At 40.8% G+C, this 26,579-nt stretch overlaps 1 protein-coding gene across 1 annotated transcript in view; it reads left to right on the top strand.

The window, feature by feature from the left end:
* LOC149460171 (synaptotagmin-15-like) overlaps positions 1-26,579 on the top strand; it is a 111,574-nt gene that overhangs the window by 16,607 nt on the left and 68,388 nt on the right. The window contains exon 2 of the mRNA XM_089680042.1: positions 20,907-21,111. Within this exon, the coding sequence (XP_089536168.1) occupies positions 20,907-21,111 (205 nt within the window). The remainder of the gene's footprint in view (positions 1-20,906; positions 21,112-26,579) is intronic.

Here is a 26,579-nt window from a genome sequence, read left to right as displayed (position 1 = left end):
CACAGTAACCCATGGCTGCTAATCACTGGTCAAGAGGTAACATAACAATCATCAAATGAAGAAATATAAATGTATAAAGTCTATGTAAACTCTAACAATAAAATTATTTGATATGCTTCTGTTTGGCATTTTAAATACCATTGAACGTGTTTTATTATATCTGTTCATCCCCCAGAAATCTTGAAAACTGATAACTGCTGTACTTTCTGGACTACTATCAGTTAGCATTGTTCCCTGCTATTTCTGTGGACTACAAAACACCTTCCCCTGTTATGGAGAAGAGAGAGAATTGCTATGTAGCTCTAACAAAGTGTTGTATAGTCCTAACACACTCTCTGTTCTAGAGTGACAACGTGGCTCTGCACAGTTGTCACCCTAGGTCATGTACTGTGTTATTGGCAGGACTGCTAGGCTTAAAATAAAGGAAAAAAGTAAATCACCGCATCTAAGGACTGGTAAGCTGCAATGCTATCAATTTTTGTTCTTGGGTTTAGATATACTGGAGGAGTGTGGGAAAATACACAACATAAACATCTGATTTTGTTTATTTTGCAGTATTTTTTAATTGAATGCATGTAAGTTAATAAAACTTATTTTCAGAAACAAACAATTTAGTTACAGTTTCAATTTCATTAAAAAAATGTACATCTCATTAACTGATTTCTTTGGCAACTAAAGTAATTTATTTCCAAGTAGGGTAAAATTTGCTTTATTAAAACACTGCATATCTAAAGTCCAAATTTTGGACTTGTTGTTTTGGATAAAGTTGGGAAGAACAGAAAATCACAATATAATTTTGGGAATTTGGAGGATATAATTTACTTAGGCAAATCAAAAAAAAATCTATAGTATGCATTGTAAACAAATAAAGAAAAGGATAAAATAAAAATACATAAAACCAATAAAAGGATAAAAAAATATTTTTCCTATTTTCCAATGGGAAGTGTCCCCCCTTACTACTGTCCTATAGGCACAAGAAGTAAATAGAAACCTCTCTAAAGTGTAGTAAATCCTTTTAAACATTTGTCAAAGTGTCCCTATTAGAAGATTTCCCTTCTATTCCAGTTCTGGTGACAGCTCAAAATGTTTTATTTTCCCTCAAATTTAGCCTGGTTGCCAAGATTGTAATAAAAACCTGAGAAAAAAGAATAGCACAACATGCCGAAAGTCCGAATTTAAGTTTTGTTTCATTAAAACAAACATGTTTCCAGTCAATAGCTAACGCATCTTCATGTGATTTCCTGTGCGACTGTGTAGTGTGATTTGCTTGCTTCTTTGTTAGAACTTCAATGTGACTTTACTCACAGAAGTCACATCAGCATTAGATGAGAAGTAATTCTTATGAGACTTTGATAAAATTAGTTTGTTTTAACCCTCTCCTTTCCTCCCAGGCCATCCTTGCTGAATAAAAACTCTCCTCCCAAGCACATTCTGTTCACATCTGAGTGCAGCATTGAAGCTGCAAGCAGTTTGCACTACATACAGTGCCTTGAAAAAGTATTCATACCCCTTGAAATTTTCCACATTTTGTCATGTTACAACCAAAAATGTAAATGTATTTTTTGGGATTTTACACGATAGACCAGCACAAAGTGGTACATAATTGTGAAGTAGAAGGAAAATGATAAATGGTTTTCAACATTCTTGACAAATAAATATCTGAAAACTGTGGTGTGCATTTGTATTCAGCCCCCCTGAGTCAATACTTTCTCTGCAATTACAGCTGCAAGTCTTTTTTTGGGGATATCTCTGCCAGCACTAGAGAGTGACATTTTTGCCCAGTCTTTACAAAATAGTTCAAGCTCTGTCAGATTGGATGGCGAAGGTCTGTGAACAGCAATTTCCAAGTCTTGCCACAGATTCTCCATGGGATTTAGGTCTGGACTGGGACTGGGCCATTCTAACGCATGAATATGCTTTGACCTAAACCATTTCATTGTAGCTCTGGTTGTATGTTTAGGATCGTTGTCCTGCTGTAAGGTGAACCTTTGTCCCAGTCACAAGTCTTCTGCAGACTCTAACAGGTTTTCTTCTAAGATTGCCCTGTATTTGGCTCCATCCATCTTCCCATCAACTCTGACCTGCTTCCCTGTCCCTGCTGAAGAAAAGCATCCCCACAGCATGATGTTGCCACCACCATGTTTCACAGTGGGGATGGTGTTTTCAGGGTGATGTGCAGTGTTAGTTTTCCACCACACATAGAATTTTTTAGGCCAAAAAGGTCCATTTTAGTCTCATCTGACCAGAGCACCTTCTTCCACATATTTGCTGTGTCCCCCACATGGCTTCTCGCAAACTGCAAAATGGACTTCCTATGGCTTTCGTTTAGCAATGGCTTTCTTGCTACTCTACCATAAAGGCCAGATTCGTGGAGTGCATGACTAATAGTTGTCCTGTGGACAGATGTTCCCACTTGAGCTGTGGATCTCTGCAGCTCCTCCAGAGTTACCATGGGTCTCTTGGCTGCTTCTCTGATTAATGCTCTCCTTGCCTGGCCGGTAAGTTTAGATGGACGGCCATGTCTTGGTAGGTTTGCAGTTGTGCCATATTCTTTTCATTTTTGGATGATGGCTTGAACAGTGCTCTGTGAGATGTTTAAAGCTTGGGATATTTTTTTATAACCTAACCCTGTTTAAACTTCTCCAGAACTTTATCCCTGACCTGTCTGGTGTGTTCCTTCGTGATGCTGTTTGTTCACTAATGTTCTCTAACAATCCTCTGAGGGGTTTATAGAACAGCTGTATTTATACGTAGATTAAATTACACACAGGTGGACTCTATTTACTAATTAGGTGACTCCTGAAACCAATTGGTTCCACTAGATTTTAGTTAGGGGTATCAGAGTAAAGAGGGATGAATACAAATGCACGCCACACTTCACATATTTATTTGTAAAAAAATTTTAAAACCATTTTCACATTTTCCTTCAACTTCACAATTATGGGCCACTTTGTGTTGGTCTATCACATAAAATTCCAATAAAATACATTTACGTTTTTGGTTGTAACATGACAAAATGTGGCAAACTTCAAGGGGTATTTAATACTTTTTCAAGGCACTGTAATTGCACTGGAAATCTGTGTACACACATTATCTATATATACAGAACAGAAGTCTGTATGCAGAATGACGGTCAGTGAGTGGTACTAAATTTTGCTCATTGGTCCTATATTCTTACATATTCACACCCTCTGAATAGAGACTACTGCATTTAAAAAACTCAGAATTCTGACTATGAATCTCAGAATTCTGACTATGAATCTCAGAATTCAGTTTTTTTACGTCAGAATTCTGATTTTCAAAGTCAGAGTTCAACATTTCAAAGTCAGAATTCTGAGACTCAGAAACAGAATTATGAGATTCAAAGTCAGAATTCTGATTGCTTATACCAGTGAATATCACTGTTATAAGCAACCATTTTTACTAAATTAAACTGATTCATTCAGGGTTTACTATTATGGTTAGGTATGATTGACCACAGCTAATCACATAATGCAGATGGGCTTTGATTGTCCCTGTCTGTACCATGTGATCACTGTGACCAATCACAGAGATCAACACAATAGTACACGATGGATGGCATGAATGAAAGCCATCTATTGTGTACAATTGCCATGTAATCTACTGTGTTCAGCGGATGACAGATTGGTGCTGCAGTGTGGCCTGTTGGGTGCACGCAAGGAGCATTCCATGAGGATATCAACCCAGAATGGAGAATGCCCTGCCAGACAATTATTTATCTATAGCCTGTGCAGAAACTAGTTAAAGTGCGTTCTCAAACGATCTATTGAAAACAAACATTTAATTGTTCGGTATTACGATTGGTTGTCTGACACACACAGATTTTCGTACAATCGGTCAATCAACTTGCCAGCATCAAAATTGATCAAAAGCTTTTTAAATTGTTTGAATGGAGTGTATGTGATTTACTATTCTTATTCAATTTAATAATTTTTGTTGCATCAAATTATCATTTGAATGATCATATTCATATACACTCACCGTCCACTTTATTAGGTACACCTGTTTAATTGCTTGGTGCGACGGGAGTCACTTTGGGTGGGGGGCCCGTGGAACCCAGCTCACTTTAGAGAGGTGGGGAGACCCTTGTCTCAGCCCCCCATATCCCTATTATGTGTAAGTCACCCTGTGCCTGTTAGGGGTACAGGGTGCGCTGTCCTAATATTGGGATGGGGGGTTGTTGATTGTTTAATGCCATGTGGTTGCATTCCATTATTCTATTATGTGTCTTGCTTGGGAGCAAACTATTTTGCGATGTATGTGTTTATGTGTATTAGCTTAGTGGGGGGTGTCTCCAGCAGCCCTCCCTCCTGATGGGACTGTCTGCTGGTGTGAAGTTTGAATACCTGTGTGTCTCTTGTTGCTAAGTGTAGATTGCCCCACCCTGTGTCTTTATGCAGGGAGGGGGATTGCCCCCTGAGTGTATAAAAAGCCATTTTGAGTTTCAAATAAAGAGTTCCATGCTCAGACAGATTGGTGTTGTCTAGTCTTGTTTGGTCGGCTGTGGTGTCTGTGGTTGGTGTTCGGACGGGGAAGCGGTATTATAATGGAAGTACCCAAGCGCAGACTGGGTCGGTTTCATTACACTTGGTAACATAAATTGCTAAACAGCTAATTACATGGCTGCAACTGAATGCATTTAGGCATCTAGACGTGGTGACGATGACTTGCTGAAGTTCAAACTGAGCTTCAGAATGGGGAAGAAAGAGGATTTAAGTGACTTTGAATGTGGCATGGTTGTTGGTGCCAGACGGGCTGGTCTGAGTATTTCAAAGACTGATGATATCATGGCATTTTCACACACAACCATCTCTAGGGTTTACAGAGAATGGTCCAAAAAAGAGAAAATATCCAGTAAGTGGTAGGTATGTGGACGAAAAAATGTCTGGTTGATGTCAGAGGAAAATGGGCAGACTGGTTCGAGATGATAGAAAGGCAACAGTAACTCAAATAACCACTCATTACAACCAAGATATGCAGAATACCATCTCTGAATGTACAACACATCGAACCTTGAAGCAGATGGGCTACAGCAGCAGAAGATCACACCGGGTGCCAGTGTGCCCATCTTCTGATGGCTACATCCAGCAGGATAATGCATCATGTCAAAAAGCTCAAATAATCTCAAGCTGGTTTTTTGAACATGACAATGAGTTCAATGTACACCAATGGCCTCCACAGTCACCAGATCTCAATGCAATAGAGCACCTTTGGGATGTGGTGGAATAGGAGATTTGCATCATGGATGAGCAGCCAACAAATCTGCAGCAACTACATGATGCTATCATGTCAATATGGGCCAAAATCTCTGAGGAATGTTTCCAACACCTTGTTGAATCTATGCCAGGAAGAATTAAGACAGTTCTGAAGGCAAAAGGGGGTCCAACCCAGTACTAGTATGGTGTACCTTATAAAGTGGCCAGTGAGTGTATATGTGGCCACTTATAGAGGACACTGGCAGTAGGTGAACAAGAGAGAGGCACCAACTTTTGTGGATGGAGACAGGTGTTGCTAAACATTTCAAGGGGATTACCATGCCAGCATATTAACCACTTTGCAAGTGCACTATAGCCGAAAGACTGCTACATCGCGTTTGTCCATTTCTGGGAAGGCATTGTATGAACGCGGAACGCGGCCCCAGTGGTGCGCACCTGGCACTCTCAGTGTTCTCTGTGTCCAATCACAGCAGCCTTTTACCACGTGATCAGTTGTGTCCAATGACACAGCAGATCACAAAGTAAATACAGTTGCCGGTTATCGACAGCACTTTCCTCGCTCTGTCACAGTGTGAGGAAAGTACTGCCGATAACCAGCAAATATCACACAGGACACCCGCACTGATCATCAGGGCACTTATTACCAGTGCCCTGATCATCAGTGGCCAGCAATGTCACCCAGCAGTGCCGCCCAGCAGTTGCGCCCATCAGTGCTCGGCAGTGCTGCCAGTCAGTGCCATAAGTGCCGCCTGTCAGCGACCATCAGTGTCCATCATTGCTGCATATCCTTGCCCATCATTGCTGCATATCAGTGCAGTATCATCAGTGCCTCCTCATCAATGCTCATCAGTGCCATCTCATCAGTGCCACCTATCAGTGCTGTCTCATCAATGCACATCAGTGAAGGAGAAAAATTATCTGTTTGCCAAATTTTATAATAGAAACAAAGAAAAACTTTTATTTATTCAAAATTTTTGCTCTTTTTTTTGTTTATAGTACAAAAAATAAAATCCCAGTGGCGATTAAATACCAGATAAAGAAAACTCTATTTGTGTGAAAACAATTATAAAAATGTCATATGGGTACAATGTTGTATGACCGCGCAGTTGTCATTCAAAGTGCAACAGCAACTGAAAACTGAAAATTGGCCTGGGCAGGAGGGGGTAAAAGTGCCTGGTAGGCAAGTGGTTAAGGGACTGATTTACTAAAGACAAACAGACTGGGGACTTTGCAAGTGCAGTTGCACTCTACAGAGGCATTTGCTCCAGAGCTTAGTAAATGAGGGTCAGCTCTGCAGACTTCCATCATCCAATCATGTGAAAGTAAAAATTAGGGGTTTTTTTTCCTTGCATATGATTGGGCTTTCCTTGCAAAGAAATTTAAAAGCTGAATTTATTGTTTGTAAAGTGCACAGTCTATTTGCCTTCAGTAAATCAACCCCTGTGTCAGCACATAGAGCAGTAAGGCTCAGCTAAATAGAGGATGCTGGGTGACAACAAGGATTGCCATGCAGGCAGGTTTTCTGGACAGGTCAACAGGTATCATTTAAAATACAGAGGGCTTATGCAAAAACTCACAGTACACACTGTGATTGTGTGTTGGAGGACTCTCTTTCCTATATTATTTCAAGATTTGACTATGTATACTCTTCAGTAACAGAGATACCTTGATAAGGTGACTATGTTCTTTGTTCAGTGTACCGTGAAGCACCAAAAGGCACCAGATATCATTATTCTATAACCCTGCACATGAAATTATTAAAATAACAGTGTTCCAGTGGTTATGTAATGAGGTTCACTGAGTTCTTTGTAGCAATGAGATCCATAGCTCTGGAGCTCGCTGTATCAATTGTCATAAATGTTCTGTTTCCTTTCACAGTGGCAATTCATAGTTTAACCTTTTAATTACAATGGCAAACCCTATAAGAATTCTATAAAGTAATATTAATTATAATAATGTTGTTTTTTCAGTCTTCAGGCTGGTTTGTACAAATATAATGAAAAGTGGAAGTCTAGATGGCTCCCCCTTAGTTGATACCTTTACACCCCAGTTTTTCCCTTTTTTATTTGCTTTGACGTACTGTACCTTTTTTTTAAAAGTTATTGTAAGCCTAAAAGTGTTTGTTATTGTTTTTAAATAACAAACCTGCCATACGTACCTGCTTTGTGCAATGGTTTTGTACAGAGCAGCCCGAATCCTCCTCTTCTCGGGTCCCCTGCCGAAGATCTTGGATCCTTCCCCCTCCAAGTGCCTCCATGGCAAGCCACATATAGTATTCTCTATGCCAGTTTGAATGTTGTAGTTATATCCTTGTTCTTTCTTATAAATAAAAAAGTTAAAAAAAGGAAAGTAGAAGTCACCTTGATTGCTGGTCATATACATGTAGCACCCTCCTAGTTAGCTTGGGGGAGCTAGCTTATTATTTTTTAGTTAAGTGCTGAGTAGCAGCCTGGGCAATAGTCATCTGGGTCAAATTTGGGTCAGGGCTGAGAGGCTCTGCAGATCAGTTCCTTGATACTTCCCTCTGCTTTAGAATCTTCTAGAAGAAGGGGCAGGGGTGAGGAGGGGCTGGTCTGCACTCCCAGGGAATTCTGGCCAATGCCAAAGCAGGAGGCTTAGCATGGGGCCATGACAGCCCTTAGGAGTGGCTGAGCCTGCTCAGTAGCAGGAGAGTTCAGGTGGAAGATGTGAGTAAGCTGAAATGCAGGAGCCTGGTAGGGGGCCGAGTGGGAAGGGGCCTACCTACAGGCGGGGCGCTGGAAAAGAGGATCGCTCAGCCTCACCGGCCCCCAGAGTGAGGACCACCTGTAGAGCCAGCCCAGCGGAAGGACTGAAGGCAACCAGCTACCTAAATCTGCTGTAGGACTGAGACTGAGTAAGTGGTCCTACACCACCTGGGCCAGTTAGGGGAAAAAGAATACTCTGGTGGGAAACCTGGCCTCCTTGCCTGGGACTGTTTCATTTAAAGTGGCAGGCACTAGATTTCCTTGCCCAGGGATTCCCTCAGACAGCTGGATAAGAGGCGGATAATCTGGGGTGGTACACCAGGAGAGGCTTGAGAGCTGTCCAAGAAGAGTTCCTGCTGTTTAAAGACTTGTACATAGTTGCTAAGGAGTTTGTTCTCGGTTTGCAGTTCCACTGGGCATCCCATATACCCCTTACCCCATCCAAGTTTACCACCCCTAATAAAACATAAAAAAACAAGCTCAAGAATTGTTTACTGTCTCTGAATGCAAATCTATGGAAAATGTGTTTTGCCTGGCTGTGCAGGACTATAGGGGGATACAAATCTTCAGCAACTCCTACGGGGTTAGTGCTACATACCAATAGATCATTAATGTATAATAACGGAAGAGTGATCTGGCCAATGCTACACTGCTAAAAGACCAACTCCTGGTAAATCTTTTTTTTTTTTTTTTTTTAAGGGAGGGAGTTCAATCCTTTGTAAGGTCTTTATTGTTATCTCTGTCCTCAGTGGGGAAATTAACCCCTCCAGTTCTGGTGGTGGGATATGAGGATAGGAGGTGATGAGAAATCTCCCAGTTGGAGGGAAAGGGTTAGAGCCAATGTGAAATTTTACTGGTGCCTGTGCCCTCCTGCCATGGTTGGCCTTCTTCTCCTTACTTATTGTCCTAGTTTTGCAAGGTTAGACAGTGATGGAAAATCCCTCCAATTGAGTCACATACATCAACATATATCTGGCAGACATTCCAACCTTCCCCCACTCTATACTGAATTAAAAAAACTAAACAAGTTTTGACTGGAGTTATGCTTTATCCACTTACCATCCACCCTCACTGTACTGCAGGTGAGCTGCAGCTCTGGGCAAAGCGACACACCCGTACAATCGCCCAATACTTTCTGGTTCAGAGTGCCCATGCATGCACCCCCCAACCCCTCACCATTCACTTCAGGAGAAGTTCATTAGCAGACCCGGGCCAATGATTTTTGCCTGGGACTCTGCTTATCAGCTGCCAACACTAGCATTTAGCCCCTCCAACCTCCCCACCAAAAAGAGATGCCGTGTCAGTGTAATTTCTGATCACCTTTGATAGATTGCACACAAAACCACAGCGTTAGCAGAATCAGGACTGATTTCTGCTAGCAGTAGCAGGTGAATTTTATTGGTAGCGGTTCAACAGTCCCTAACAGCTAGGAGCACTTTTTCCTGTGAGTCAAACTAGGTACCTCTAAATTTAGTGGTGAAAATATCCCAAAAGAGGTACACTAGTGAAGAGACCTACAGGATTCATGTCAGATGAGAGCTAAGGGAAACCTCTCTAACAGAATCCCCCTCAGAATACAAACCTATAGAGAGCAGCGGCACCCCAACAGGCAGATTGGATGATGGAGAAGAGGTCCCTGTTAAGATCAAGCATGCCCAGCCTCATGTAGCTGAAGTACTATGAACGCATGACTTGTCTCATATGCAGCAGGGTCCAAGTACTAGTGCCGAACTACCTTTTTTTGAAGTGGCAAGAACCAGTGGCCTAATACATTCTGGCTTTTTACACAATAAACCTCCATAGCTAGTATAGTTTCTGAACAGATCAATATCTTTGATCAGGTCAGCACTATACCACATTAGTATAGTGTCTCCAAAAATGCAGCGTTAGCAGGATCAGCCACGGTACCTGCCAGCACCTGCATTTAGTCCCTATGCTTAACCAACCCCCTTTTCCCCAGCAAGCACAGTGTCAGTAGATCACTGTCTCTTGATACATTGCACACAAAACTTCAGTGTTAGCAAGATACCAGTACCAGCACTGCAGTATCACTTGGTGACGTGGCGAGTCCCATAAGTGCAATACAAGCTAATGCGGTGGCTAGCACTAGTAACGTCCCACAACCACCAAGAATTTGCAAGATACCAGTTGGACATTATAAGACCTTAGTGTTATTTGGACTATTGGGGATTGTGGGGTCTTTTCTGAGCTCACACTGCCCCTTCCACATGCAGTCTTCTAGTTATGGGAATGAAGTACTTGGCATGTTGGGGCTGGGTGCAGGGTGGGTCTTGGGGTTTAGTTTGACTTTTTTTTTTTTTTTGTACTTGTCCTCGGAGTGTGTATGCTATATTGTGGGATGAGAAGACAACAGATAATACACCATAACATAATCAGTAAATGGGAGGAATATGGGAGTGAAGGGAAAGGTGAAATAATAAAGGTCCAAAATGAGGACCAAAAGGTGTAACAGACAATAAACCGTGACCGTGGGCAAATCGCATGGAAATGATCAGGGAAAACTAAAATATTAACTAAATCACAGTAATAGTGGGGCATATGAGTCCGTCATAACATAAATGAAATGACGTGAAAGTGGAGCAAAATGTGAAAAATAAAAAATGAAGTGCTTAATTATTAAAAGTGGACAAACCACTTATCACAGAAGAATGACAATAACAACGCACAGTGAGGCCAAAAAATGTGACCATGCGACTAAAAGATCATAACACAATGTGCATCAAAAGACTATGTGACATAAAAACGACTAATAAGTGACCATATAAATACCATAAATAAATGTGGCAAACATATATAGAGTGCAACTAGTATAAAACAGAAAATGGTGATACAAACGCACAATGAAACCAAATGAATGTATTACTGTGCAATGTAAAATATAATAACATAATGTAGAAATAAATAACATGTGACTAAAGAAAATAGCATAAATGCGACATAAAGTCCATGTGCAAAAACATCCAACAAAAACGCATCCAAAAAAAAAGAAAAAACAACAACATGGATAAGCAGATGATTAGTGAATCCCACTCCGGCTAATATGCCTCCTCACCTCCATGCCCAGGCTTTCAGGACACTCACTGCAGGGGCCTTTTAAGTGGAATCCCAAACGGTGATGTAGAGATGATATCCCTCTCACTGGTGGACCATAATGTTCAGAGGTGGTAATATATCTTTCACCTTTGGACATGGAAATCAGCCAGCACACGGAACTCCTGCCAGGGGTTCGTTGGACCAAACAAAACAGCCAGCTCACAGCGCTCCCAGGGAGATAAGAAAAAGTGCTTCCATAGTGTAATATTGTAAATAATGTAAATCAAATTTATTGTAAGGACAAATGCGTACTTACATGGGAACAGATCAAACAAGGCATCAATCACATGTGCTGATATGGATGTACTGGGTGTACCAATATGGCTGTGGCCGTCCGTGTCGGAAATTACTTCACCATATTCCGCTCTCCGACCCTTGGGGTCTGGGCACGGAGGTGAGGAGGCATTTTAGCCGGTGTGGGATTCACTAATTATCTACCTATGCACGTTGTTTTGGTTTTTTTTTTATGAGTTTTTGTTGGACGTTTTTGCACATGGACTTTATGTCGCATTTATGCTATTTTTTTTAGTCACATGTTATTTATTTCTTCATTGTGTTATTGTATTTTACTTTGCACAGTAATATATTCATTTGGTTTCATTGTGTGTTTGTATCACCATTTTCTGTTTTATACTAGTTGCACTCTATATTATGTTTGCCACATTTATTTATGGTATTTATATGGTCATTAGTCGTTTTATGTCACATGGCCTTTTGATGCACATTGTGTTATGACTCTTTAGTCGCATGGTCACATTTTTTGGCCTCACTGTGCGTTGTTACTGTCATTCTTCTGTGATAAGTGGTTTGTCCAATTTTAATATCTAAGCACTTAATTTTGTATTTTTCACATTTTGCTCCACTTTCTCATTAGTTGTGTTCATGTTATTTCATTTATGCTATGATGGACTCATATGTCCCACTATTACTGTGATTTAGTTAATATTTTATTTTTCGCTGATCATTTCCGTGCGTTTTGCCCACGGTCACGGTTTATTGTCTGTTACACCTTTTGGTCCTCATTTTGGACCTTTATTATTTCACCTTTTCCTTCACACCCATATTCCTTCCATTTACTGATTATGTTATGGTGTATTATCTATTGTCTTCTCATCTCATTATTTGTCTTGGAATGTCTCTGGCATTATTGTGATTAGCGCAACATCAATTTTCTGTTTGTTGTTTTTTGCTAGTGGTATAGCCAGGTGTGTGCTGCTGTCCCAATAGTCCCATCTTTTCTAGTAGCAGCATGAAAAGTTTTTTACATATGCTATATAGTGGGCCCCCCCTTTTATGTGAGGGAAGGTGGAAGTGAAAGGTTTCTTTTGTAGAACATCAGTTAGATGGGAAAACACACTCAGATGACCTTTGTATAGTTTATATACAACTTTCTTGTTTTTCTTCTGTTACTATAAACTTTTGGTTTAGAGGGCTAAAATTTAAAAAAATATTTTGCTAGACTGAAATGCTCCTTTTTGTGCGCTTAACGTTGTCTGATGCTGCAATTATTGTCAAGAAATGTGTCTCTGCCTTATTTTTTGTAATCTGGCTTTTATGGCTTTGGCATTGTAACAGTATTTTTATAGTATGTGTTCACTTATTGTCTGGCAACAATAAAACTTTAAAAAATATATATTTTTTTTTAACTAAAAACACATGTAGAAGACTAAATTTTTACTAAATTTGAGTTTAGTGGATATTTTTTATAACAAAAAGTAGAAAATATCAATTTTGTTCAAAATTGTTGGTCATTTTACGTTTATGATGCAAGAAATAAAAAAAACTGTGGTGATCAAATACCACCAAAAAAGGATCTAAATTTTGTTTGGAAACAGCGCTGCATGACCAAGCAATTACCAGTTGAAATAGCGCAGTGTCGAATAGGAAAAACGCCCTAGTCAGGAAGGGGTAAAAACGTTCGGAGCTCAAGTGGTTCAAGGAAACATATACTGAGAAAATAATGTGCCATTGCCAACCTTCTAAATTATTTATTACCTGGCTTTCATGTTGATCAGCTGGCTTCATTGCTTAATGAATTACTGAAGGGACAATTTAAAAAAAAAGGAAATTCATGTTTTCACTTCTGCCGATATAAATATCATGTTGGTGGTAGCACTGGCAGATAACCAAACTCCAGGCAGCTATAGCAGTCAGAAGTTTGTTTACTTTGTTTCTGACAGTTTTCCGGTAGAAGTGTTTCAGGTGGTGTTAAAGCTGCCCAATCACTTCTACATCTATGTGAAGATGCTGGGCCCCACAATCTGACCCTTCTCCTTGCCGTGGGGTCAGGACCTCCCTGGCAGGTGCTAGGATGTGGAGTGACAAGACATGAGCAGATACTGTTTATTTTCCTCAGGGTAATATGAACTGGGAAGCACTCAGTTCTGGTGGTGAATCAATCACTGTCATTTAAAACACATGTACCTGGAAGATGCACCTGCAGTGAGTATATGGTGTATGGCAGATCCATTGCTTGTTAACCACCTCCCACCCGGCCTATAGTCGAATTACAGCCCTTGGATGGGGTGGGACTTGGATGACGTCATGGTGCTTGATCTCTAAGTGCAGTAATTCTTAGAACACAGGTTGTAATGCACAGGTTTGCCATATTTAACCATTTGCCACCCGCCCTATGGCCGAATGGTGGCCAGCAAATGTCATCAGTGTTCCGGGTGGACGCCATATGGCGTCCTCCCGCACATGCGCAGATTGCGCTCCTGCAGAGCCACGCAGCGGTGCCATCTGTCACCGGCCGTGTACCTCGGACACGGCCGATGACAGATCTGAGTATCGGCCCCCGTTGCCGGTACCATGTGACCTGCTGTGACCAATCACAGCAGGTCACATGACAGTTGTATACAATGGAAGGCTTCATTCATGCCATCCATTGTATACTAGTGTCTATCTAACTGTGAACGGTCACAGCTAATCACATGCACATGTCATGTGATTAGCTGTGGCCAAATCACAGCTAAGCACAAAAAAAAAACCCCTGAATGAATCGGTGTCATTCAGGTAAATGCTTGCTTATAGCAAAGTAATTCTTTGCTATAAGCAAAATTGTGTAAAAAAAAAAAAAAAAAAATACTGATCACTTCCCCAAAGTAGTACAATGCTACTATGGTAACATTGTACTACTTTGGTCATAGTGAAATATGAAAAAAAAATCTTAAAAAAAAGAAAAACAATTTAATTTAAAAAATATATATATATATTTTTTTTTCATACTGTCACCGGTCAGTGTCCCTGATCACCGCCATGCCAGTGATATGATGACGCTGTACTGCACTGGTGACAATATGTAAAAAAAAAATAGTGAAACTAATTTTTTAAATTTTTTCATTTTCTGAAAAATTATGACAAAAAAAATACAACTTCAAAAACCTCACCATGCCTCTTATGAAATACGTTGGACTGTCTACTTTGCAAAAAGGGGTCATTTGTGGGATATCTGTACTGTTCTGACATTCTTGGACCTCAAGAAATTAGATTGGCCGTCAGTACTTCAAGACTGATCAATATTCAGATCTATACCATAGTTTGGAAACTCTATAACTTTCCTACAAACTAAAAAATACATCCTAATATGGGTTATTTTCACCAAAGACATGTAGCAGAATACATCTTGGCCTAAATTTATGAAGAACAATTATTTATTTGCAAACTTTTATAACAGAAAAAGAAAAACGTGTTTTTTTCAAAATGTTTGGTCTTTTTTTGATAATTTAGCAAAAAATAAAAACCCCAGCGGTGATTAAATACCACCGAAAGAAAGCTCTAGTTGTGTGAAGAAAATGATAATATTTTAGTTTGGGTACAATGTTGTATGACCGCGCAAGTGTCATTCAAAGTGTGAGAGCGCTGAAACCTGAAAACTGGCCTGGGCAGGAAGGTGTAAAATTGCCCGGTATTGAATTGGTTAAATATGAAATTGGTTAGATCTGGTGTGATTCAGCACCAAAGCAATGTGAGTGTGTTATTGTTGTATTTGGGAAGGAAATAAATGTTTTAAAAGGATAAGCACTATATCAGTGCTTTGCATGATGCTGAGTGGAGTGAAAGGAGGAAGCGAATATCAGGCCATGGAGGATAACAGCAGGTGTACCAAGGAATCTACTACGATCCATTCAAAAGGGACAAAAAGCGCAGTTAGACTGAGCATGTAATGTGAGGTCAAATAGTTGAGCTGAACGTATATCTGTTGGTGGCCACATTTGCAAAGATATTGAGGAGCACTGATGGTGTGACAGTTCTAAAACATACTATACATAAAGTAGAACTATAGGCAAAACTTTTTTATTTTGGATAAAGCAAAGGAGGGTTATAACCCCTGTCAGATTTTATTTTCACCATCTGTGTCCCATTGAGGAGATTTCCCTTCACTACCTGTACCATAGCCAAAATTGGCAGTGAGAAGAAATCTCTGCAAATTAAAGGACCCCCAGGTCACCAAAACTAGTGTTGCCTATATTAATTTTCTGGGGATTTTCTTTACTTTTAATGAAAATGGTAAACAGGGCTAATGGAGAGGGTAAATCTCCCTAACTAGTGCACAGACGGCAATAAAAACTGAAAGGGGTTTTCATTCCTCTCTACTCTGTCCAAAACTAAACAAAACTTTTTCCTTTAGTTATACTTTAAAAGGAATCTTTGGAGGACTTTTCTAAGTTTCAAGTTTATGTTTATCATATGAATTTGATTTAGGTTTTATTTTAATTTAGATTTTAAGCATATATTTATTGTACACAGCTAGCACACCACAGTTATTTGATTTATTTGAAAAAACAAATTTTATCCAATTTTTTAATTTTCCCAAATGTAGACAAAAAAAATTACAATTTAAAAAAAAAGCTTGCCATGCCTCTTGCTAAATACCTTGGACTGTCTACTTTCCAAAAAGGGGTCATATGGGGGTTATGTGTACAGTCCTGATGTTTTAGAGCCTCAAGAAGTGAGATAGGAAGTCTGAACGGATCAATTTTCATATATATATATATATATATATATATATAAATATATATATATACACACACATACATACATACACACACACATACACACACACATACAGTTGTGCTCAAAAGTTTGCATACCCTGGCAGAAATTGTGGAATTTTGGCATTGATATTGGAAATATGACTCATCATGCCAAAAAAATGCTCTTTTATTGAAGGATGATGATCATATGAAGCCATTTCTTATCAAATAGTTGTTTGGCTCCTTTTTAAATCATAATGATAACAGAAATCACCCAAATGGCCATGATCAAAAGTTTACATATGCTGTAATGTTTGGCCTTGGTACAGACACACAAGGTGACACACACGGGTTAAAATGTCAGTTAGAGGTTAATGTCCCACATCTGTGGCTTTTTAAATTGCAATTAGTGTCAGTGTATAAATAGCCAATGAGTTTGTTAGCTCTTACATGGAAACACTGACTAGGCTAGATACTGAGCCATGAGGATCAGAAAAGAACTGTCAAAAGTCCTGCGTAGCAAGGTAATGGAACTTTATAAAGATGGAAAAGGTCATAAAAAGATGTCCAAAGCCTTGAATATGCCAATCAGTACGGTTAAATCACCTATTAAGAAGTGGAAAGTTCAGGGATCTCTTGATACCAAGCCAAGGTCAGGTAGACCAAGAAAGATTGCAGCCATAACTGACAGAAGAACGGATTAATTGGTTTTCATTGCATTCCTATGGGAAACCACGTTTCGGTCTACGAATTTTTCGCAATAGAAAAAGTCCCGCAGAATGAATTAAATTCATAAACCGAAGTACGCCTGTACATAGTTTTTAGACTCTAAAACTTTTACATAGACTAACTAATATACACTGATTTTGAGTTTAATTGTATAATTTTATAACAGAAACACAAAGAAATTTTTTTTTTCTAATTATTTGGTATTTTTTCATTTATATAACAAAAAAAATTAAACATCCAGTGGTGAATAAATACCACCAAAGGAAAGCTCTATCTGTATCAAAACATTGTAAAATGTATTTGGGTACAGTGTTGAATGACTAATTGGCATTCAAAGTGTGACAATGCTGAAATGAAATTGGAAAATTGGCCTGGGCAGGAAGGGAGTAAAAGCTCCCAGTTTTGAAGTGGATAAATATGCCCCATGTTTGCTATTTCTGATTGACATCAGGTCTGTGGACTAGGAATGCACACAGTTGCACATTCCTTTCTGCTGAAAAGTTAACATTCCCATGCATGGAGCATTTTACATTTGGACAAATAAAAGCACATTTTAGTTATGATGAAGTTAAAAGAACACAGCACATGAAAGACAAAAAGCAAATTGCAATCTTTACACCCACTGCACATCAATCCATTGGTGTCTGTGTACATTCTAATTAATGATATCATATAATCCACAATAATTTCTATGTATAAATAATTATTTATATACATACAGTCAGTTTTGATTCACTTATAGTTACAGTTGCCTTGGTGACAGTGAATCGTCTATCCTTTTTCTCTGAAGAAGTGGTATTTAGAGGTGAAACGTATCAGCATCCTGTTGACGGAGGTTAGATGCTTGTTTGTGACGATATAAGAAAGATGTTTAAAAGGCACCTAGTTGGGTCAAATATGTGGATTATGTGAGATCATCTATTTAGAGATACACAAACACCAATAGATTGATGTACAATGGGAGTAGAGATTACAATATACATTTATGCCATTTTATGAAATACTATATATTAAAATATTTTTTCAACATTCTGTATATTTGTGATATATAACTTCATGCCCAAGGTCCTTTAAAGTCATCTTTTAAAATTGTCAGTGCTGTGGATTTATTCAAGTTTTGAATGTCCATCATGGGATATTACCACTGATACAGTTCCAGTAATAGCAGGATTAGGAGTCCTGACTTCACTTGCTGCATATATGATTCAGGTCAGTGTTTCAAAAAGTACTGCAACTAAAGATAACTATCATTTTCAGGAAAAATCAATAATGGCAGACTATATACTTCTTGCATACCTGGTATAACTTGTTTCATTTCATTTTTGATCAAGCGAAGTAGAACAGGGTGAGAGTGAAAGCGTAAAATTAACAGATCTTTATCAGTTACAAAAAATGTAAAACGTGTACTTTTTTTAAAGATTTTGGCAGTTCTGCATTCATGTTATCACCTGCACATTGAAGGTAGCACAGCCTGTCATTACTGGATTTACCACAAAAACCAGGTCATGTCTAACATTTTTAAGGTCACGTTCAACATGTCATTGGTAAGGTCAAGCTATTGGACTAAAGCTACGATCTAATCCTTATGTAGTAGACTAGGGGTCTCACACATGGCTTGATTTTAATGAGTAATGAATATAGCTTGAGCATTTCTAATAACCTTGAAGGATTCCAGCTAGTAAGGTAATTTCCACTCAAGCAGGTGTCAGTTGTTCGATATTGCATGTCTTTCATAGTAGACTGTGTGACCGTGGAGATCCTTCTGTCCAACTTCAGCATGGAGGTAGGTCCCCCTGCGTTGACGCCCCTCCCAGGCTCTGAACACCAGCAACTTCCTTCACTCCATCTTCCTCCAAACTTCCCTTCTGTGCAGGCTCTCCCACTTTTAAGGCTGCCTGAGTGTCCATGCCAGGTCTCCTGCCTAGGGATTGGCCAGGTTCCCTCAAACATGCAATTCCAGGCCTCCTCCCCTCCTCCGCCCCTCTTCTACAAAGTGCTGGAGCTTTCTAGAAGGGTTAGCGGGCTCCAGAAGCCCTGACCTGTAGAGCTTCTCAGGCTGACCTGAGATAACCTCACTGCCTCACTTCCAGGCTGACTCATCCCAGGCTTCTAGTAAACCTCTGACTGGCTATTTTCACACTGACCTGCCGCAAAAACACAGCCAAAAGCATAGGCATTTTTACTACACTTTTGCCGAGCTTTCTGAGTGTTCTTAAAGGACATGTGACTTAAACACTGCAACAAAAACGCTTCCCAGAGGCGTTTTTGAGGCATTTTCCATTGATTTCAGGCATTTATTGGGATTTTTTTTTTTTTTAACTCACCAAATATGCCCAAAAGATTCTGCAAGCAGGAGTTACACTGCACCGCAAGCACAATGCCTCAGTGTGAAAACATACATAGATATACATTCACATACATAGGGAAGCATTTTTCTTGAGCTTTTCAGGAGCTTTTTTTAATGCAAAAACGCTTCAAAAACTCCTCAGTGTGAAAGTAGCCTAACAGACAAAAATCCTATCTAAAACTAGAAGGTAATACATAAGCTAATTTTCCAAAACGTCTGTCAGAAGAGGTTTATGATTAAATTCATAAATTCAGGACATGATATAGGAAATGGAATAACAAGATAACAAAGAAATTAAGTAGGAAATGAATAGCAATCAGGACACCTTCCATGTCGCAGAAAGGATGCCGAGAGTTCTTTTCCCAGTTGTTGCCCCACAGCCAGGCACACGGTCACAGTCACTCTATGGCTCAATGAACTGACCAGGGGTATTCTCTGTTTGATGGGTTTTTTGGCAACTTGGATGGGGATATAAAATTGAGTGGGATACTCCAAAACTAGGTACAACAGGAGGACACTTTCTCTTCTGCAGAACTATGAGACAATACTTTGGACAAGTACTAAGTGTTGTAGCAGAAACTTGAGAACATTAATCTTTCTCTCTAGACAGTCCAAGCAAAGTCCTCTAACTAGGACTTAAATAGACTAAGCTCTTCAGGACACTATGTCCCCATTACACACAGCTGACTCTCTAACACCAGGGCGGTAGTAACAGCACACAGTCTATAGGTCTACTGGCCCCTTTCTCCCTGTGATATCAGACTAGATCTACAGACAACAGGCCCCCTCTGTCAGCTCCAGCAACTTCCAGCAAAACCTGCCCCCCTTCCCAGCTCGTCTAGCTAGGACGGTGATGATCAGAATACTTATGACAGGTGAGCCTAGGGGACACTCAGCCCCCCCCCCTCCCCAGGTTGTGATCTTCTCTGCAGGGACAAGGTAATTCTGTTCCAGTCCGCATGGATTGGCTGAGACAGTTCCAGAACCATCTAATAAGTTCAAGATTGCAGGAGGAGTAATCAAACCTGCAGCTTGAGAAACACAGAACAAACCTAAACAATCCCAAACAGCCACACAAAACTAAATGTACCTATCAACAAGAATGCAGCTCCACTGGATACAGTGAGCCAGAACTAAATGTACCTGTACCTAAATGTAGGAGGTGGCTACACAAATAGTATATAAAGTACAGTAACTGAACATATGTCACAAATTAGATGTAGTCCACATCAAAATAATCATCAGACAAGAAGCAGAGTGCTGGATGATGGTGCACTGGGTGTCCTATTTTGTATATTAGTTATGTATGTGAAATTTAGGGACATAAAACACTTATTAATGCAGTAATATGTTTATCAAAAAATTAAGAAATATATTTTACAATACAGTGTAGAGAAATCTGTCCTAATACTGGGCTCCTGTAATCCTCTGAACAGCAGCGCTCAGCCTGGGAGAGGGAGAGTCAGAACTAGGATCCGGTCAGGCTTTGCTGACAAGGACCATGCTCACAGTAGGAGAGAGCAGAGTGTGCAGAATGACTTCATCAGTTGGCTGCAGCTCCTTCCTTGTAAAATTAAAAGGCTATGGTAAGGTTTGACCCAATCAAGCTGTGCTTCTGCTGCTCTGGAGGTCAGGTATTTGGCTGTGAATCACAAAATTGGCTGCACAGATATATAAATAATTCCAAAAATAAAACAGGTCTCGTATATTTAATTCAACCACATATTTACATGCAACTGTGTAAGAAAACTATCTTGCTTATTTTGTTTCCAATTAGAACAGGTGGCAGCAGTTGCTGGAGGTGTAATAGGAGGAGTTCTTCTGTTGTTTCTGATTGGACTTGGAGTCTATGTCCTATTAAAGAAGAAGTGCATTGGCCCTTCCTATGAAGAACTGTTAAATGCATCAAGTCCAACACAAACAGAAATCACTGGTGTGGAACAGAGGCTGTCACCTTCACTGGGTTATGCCAAGGATCCAGGGTAAGTTTTAACACTGTGATTCTACTGAGTTTGCAAGGATTGCCATGATATTTGATTACAAAGGGATCGTTTGCAGTATCTATCTATCTATCTATCTATCTATCTATCTATCCATCTATCTTTGCAAGTGTGAAAGTGACAACATGTTGAAAGTGATGGGACATTCTTTTTCTTCTGCTGTATGAGAAGACACCTAGCCAGCAGGTGGGAAGTCTCACTTTGTCATTCACTAAGTGTGCTGCCAGTAATACGGAGTTGTGTCAAAGCTTACTGAGCCTCAGTGTCAGGGAACGAGAGCATTGTCGCGGCGCACGAATCTGCGCATGTGTGGAATCCCGCTACAACAAGCTTGCGGGCGCTAGGACATAGGCGCCCACGGCAACACTGGCGGCCGTGCATGCGCACTCGCGCACATGGGTGTGCGCCTGGCACCAATGACGCCGCAGAGCGGGCTATTTAAACTGGCCATTACAATGTCCAAGTTGCCGAATGGTCTTAATCCTCTGCTTGTGTTTCTGATCCTGTGTGTGCTTTCGTTGCCAAACCCAGCCTGCTCCTGATTACTGCTGACCGTCTCCTGCCCTGACCCCTGGCTTGCCTCTGGACCCCCTGTTGCTGAACTTGGCTTGTCACCCGACTATCCTTTGCCTGCTGCTCTGATCCGCTCTGCCTCTATAGTTACTAACCCAGCCTGTCTGACTCCGCTACTTGCTTCACGGTGTGTCCGCATCTATCCATCCTGCATGGATCTATCTGTTTACCACTCAGGTCTTCCCTGCCTCTTCACATCAGGCTCTTACCAAGCTACGTTCCACTAGCGGTCCTCTCTACCGCGGTTGGGGGTACCCGGGGGCGTGACCTGGTCTCAGCCTGCTCCAAGTCCATCCCCACCATCAGGGGCTCTGGTGAACAAGCAGACTGGGGCTTAGACCCCGCGCCCTGGGGAATCCCAGACTGTGGACCCATAGAGATACCGTTAGAGAGTTCGTGACACTCAGAGAGAAAATTGTTAGTGCCTGCTTAGGTGGTGCCTCTGTGACTGAAATTGGCAATTTATTTGCTGTGTTGCAAGGTACAGTATCAAAGATTATGACGGCATATACATACACAGTTTCTGTGAAAATGTTGACTGATAAGCACGGTCGACATGGTCAACTGATCGAAAGAGACAAAAGGAAATTGCACAGAATCGTGACCCGGAATAGGAAAACAACTGCTGCAAAAGTGACTGCAGAGCTCAGTCTCCGTTTTCATGGGACTGAGATTGAGATGGCCATTGGCCTTTGTATTCATGAAAAAAAAGAACGTTGACACAAAAAGTATATTTTCCACACTTTACTGATACTCTTCAAAGATGACAGTGACATGTAACATCACTTGGACATACTGACAGAGCTCTTCGGCACACTGTGTAGCAGTCACTCAGGAGCAGAATGCCAGGACATAATTATTAAGCCATCTTCCCCTTACTTCTCCTTGGAAGCACCACAGTGTTGGGACCCACCGTCCTATATACTAGAACCAAAGCCTGTCCCTTTTGTCAAACCAAGATTAACAAGGTGCTTTTCTGTAGTATATCAGTCTCTCAATGTCCCACTCCATAGCTTTACCAAGCCAGACACGCTTCTAGATGTTACTTTCACTCCCAGATGTACTAGTACTCACATCAGAGAACGTTTAGCTTGGCCTAAAAGGCCTCTTGCATCCTGCTCACAGTCCACTTCAGATCATAATAAGAGTCAGGGCAACTACAGCTGATTCTTCTAGGTGTTAGACTACCTCTCCAAGAGTTTAAGCGTAGCTGACAACATCCACGTGACTGCGGTTGTTTTGTATCTATGCCCTATCTCTCTAGGCTCCTCCCATCATAGCATTTACAGTGAGGAACAGAAGTATTTGAACACCCTGCGATTTTGCAAGTTCTCCCACTTAGAGATCCTGGAGGGGTCTGAAATTCACATTGTAGGTGCATTCCCACTCTGAGAGACATCATTTTTTTTAAAAATTCAGGAAATCATATTGTATGATTTTTAAAGAATTTATTTGGCTTGTACTGCTGAACATAAGTATTTGAACACCTAAGAAACAGCAAGAATTCTGTCTCTCAAAGACCTGTTACTGTGCCTTTAAAAAGTCCGCCTCTACTCCACTCATTAATCTAACTTAGTAGCACCTGTCTGAGCTCTTTAAAGACACCTGTCAACCCCACAGTCAGTCAGAAACCAACTCCTATCATGGGGAAGACCAAAGAGCTGTCAAAAGACACCAGAGACAAAATTGTGGACCTCCACAATTGGAAAGGGCTACGGGGCAATTGCCAAGCAGCTTGGTGAAAATAGATCAACTGTTGGAGCAATTGTTCGAAAATGGAAGAGGCTAAAGACGACTGTCAGTCTCCCTCGGACTGGGTCTCCATGCAAGAGCTCACCTTGTGGGGTATCACTGATGATAAGAAAGGTGAGGAATCAGCCCAGAACTACAAGGGAGGAGCTGGTCAATGACATAAAGAGAGCTTGGACCACAGTTTCAAAGGTCACTGTCGGTAGAACACTACGCCGTCATGGTTTCAAATCATGCATTGCACGGAAGGTTCCCCTGCTCAAGTCATCACATGTCCAGGCCCGTCTGAAGTTTGCCAATGACCATCTGGATGGTCCAGAGGAGGCATGGGAGAAAGCCATGTGGTCAGATGAGACCAAAGTAGAACTTTTTGGTATAAACTTCACTCGTCATGTTTGGAGGAAAAATAAGGATGAGTTGCATTCCAAGAACACCATCCCTACTGTGAAGCATGGGGGTGGTAACATCATGCTTTGGGGGTGCTTTTCTGCGAAGGAGACAGGACGACTGGACTGTATTAGGGAGAGGATGAATGGGGCCATTTATTGTGAGATTTTGAGCAACAACCTCCTTCCCTCAGTCAGAGCATTGAAGATGGGTCGTGGCTGGGTCTTCCAACGTGACAACGACCCGAAGCACACAGCCAGGATAACCAAGGAGTGGCTCCGTAAGAAGCATATCAAAGTTCTGGAGTGGCCTAGCCAGTCTCCAGACCTAAATCCAATATAACATCTTTGGAGGGAGCTGAAACTCCGTGTTGCTCAGCAACAGCCCCAAAACCTGACAGATCTAGAGGAGATCTGTGCGGAGTAGTGGGCCAAACTCCCTGTTGCAGTGTGTGCAAACCTGGTCAAGAACTACAGGAAACGTTTGACCTCTGTAATTGCAAACAAAGGCTTCTGCACCAAATGTTAACACTGATTTTCTCAGGTGTTCAAATACTTATGTTCAGCAGTGCAAGACAAATAAATTCTTTAAAAATCATACAATGTGATTTCCTGAATTTTTTTTTAATTCTGTCTCTCAGAGTGGGAATGCACCTACAATCCATGATTTCTAAGTGGGAGAACTTGCAAAATCGCAGGGTGTTCAAATACTTCTGTTCCTCACTGTATATGGACACTTACTCCACCCATTATGTCACTACAGGAAGGCTTTGCCATAAAGAGGGCACAACACCCACTTACTTAACTCCATATTACCACACTATTTTGAGACAGAGTTGGCTAGTGGCAGACTAGCGAACTGCATGCTTACAATGTGGGCCCCACCGCCCCAAGGCCCTACAGGCACTGTCAAAAAATGTTATTAGATATTAAAACATCATAAAAAACCCCAAAACTATTAAACATACTGAAATGTTGCTTTAAGCTCAATAATCATACAATCCAAACTCCAAATCCAAGTTTATGCTCTTCTATATTAAAGCCTCTGAACTCAGTGTTTTAGGTTTCAGCATTTTATTGCTCCATCAAATAAATGCTCCATTTTAATAAAATTACTTTATATCTTGGGAAAGACTGGCCAGTAAAGCCCATACTGTTTTCCCTATACTTTTGTAGCATGCAGTTGTACATAGCAATAAAAATATCTTCTTAGCAGATTAAAATTCCCAAGGAAGTGCAGTTATCCCAAATTAGTTTCACACCTGCCAACCTGTGAACTGCAAAGAGTTAAATGTAAACAAGGAGGCCAGAGATAGTGATGATGTTATTACTCAAATATGGTAATACTCGTGTCTGGGATATGATTTGTATCACTGAGCACACAGAGCCTGATGGGGAATGGAGAGACTAGTTCCATATGAGGTCAGCTTATGTTTGATTGACAGCAAAAAACAGTGGGCAAATTTGAAAACTGCTATTGGAGTGAACAGCAGATATCAATATGCCCACTGACAATTAATAGTCCGCGGACCTGATGGAGAACTTATCTCTCGCCACCAATACTACAAAACTCCTAGGCCATGAGGATGTGTTACTGAGGAAAGATTGTTCATTATGGATACTCCAACCTCAATGCCCAGCACCAACAGGCACGTGAGTTGGTCACAATCACCAACAATTTTGGTGTAGTGGCAAAATGGATTTTAAAGGGTGCGTGTCTATATCAACCCTTTTGAATTCCATCTGAATCTTTAGAATGGCTCCTTGATATTCGAGATTCATGTGGTAAATCAAACTTGAGGTTCAAGGCAGGACAGCAATAGCATTTCTCTCTCTAGGCCCTTGTAGCACACCATCGCAGTCAATATCTTCAGAAGGGAAGATCTCTGCAGCACTCCACACCTTTAGACTAAGGCTGCCATTTGTCCCCATTTGCCAGGGACAGTCCCTGTTTTGAGGGGTCTGTCCCTGGCAAACAAAATCTCTTGCAGTATACTCCTGCTTCTTGTGAGACCTATGTAGCATGGAGCCGAGGAGGAGTTTAATTATGCAGTTGACGCCTTCTGTCCCGAACAGCTGTTTGCCAGACCGGTGAAACACAAATCTGAGGAGGACTTTCAGAGCACTCCCCTGGCTTCATGCTATACAGGTCTGATAGACGGTGAGCAAAAACAGATGTAATTTGTTTTGTGATGGAAAGCCTTTCCTCCAGTGCTCGACAAGAGTAACTATGGGTCACACACTGTTCAGGAACTTAGGTCCGTGTCTATTATTCTAAATAACTCCCTGTACTTAGTCATAATGATGGAGTTTACCTTAAAGTGTACGTCGAGCCTTTATATAGCCCTGTAGTGGGGAAGAATTAGAACTTCTGTTGAATTTTTTCTGATGTTTGTGTTTACTTTTACTTTGTCTTGACAACCGTTTCATCAAACGGAAGTGAGGGAAAATCCGCAATAGGGAAACAAATAGAAATGCAATGCCGATTGACTCTAAGGAATCTTGCACATGACTGTACTTTAGGGCGTTTGATTGTATAAAGTAAAATCCGACTGTTGCCGAGGTGCTCAGAAGCTACAGCAAAATAGGCTAAATAACCCTGCATCTGTGGGCCATTAGTGAACTGAAAGAACACTCAGGACTTGACACCAGGGACAGTCATGGCGCACCACATGTGCAGGACCCAATTCCTCCCACCCACCCATCCCACCCTTCCACTAACCCTCAGAGTCTCTTTTCTCC

The sequence above is a fragment of the Staurois parvus genome, unplaced genomic scaffold, assembly GCF_062004578.1.
Source record: "Staurois parvus isolate SC_StPar_1 unplaced genomic scaffold, SC_StPar_1.0 ptg000234l, whole genome shotgun sequence".
In the NCBI taxonomy this organism is placed as follows: domain Eukaryota; kingdom Metazoa; phylum Chordata; class Amphibia; order Anura; family Ranidae; genus Staurois; species Staurois parvus.
This window is presented reverse-complemented; position numbering and strand designations above follow the sequence as displayed.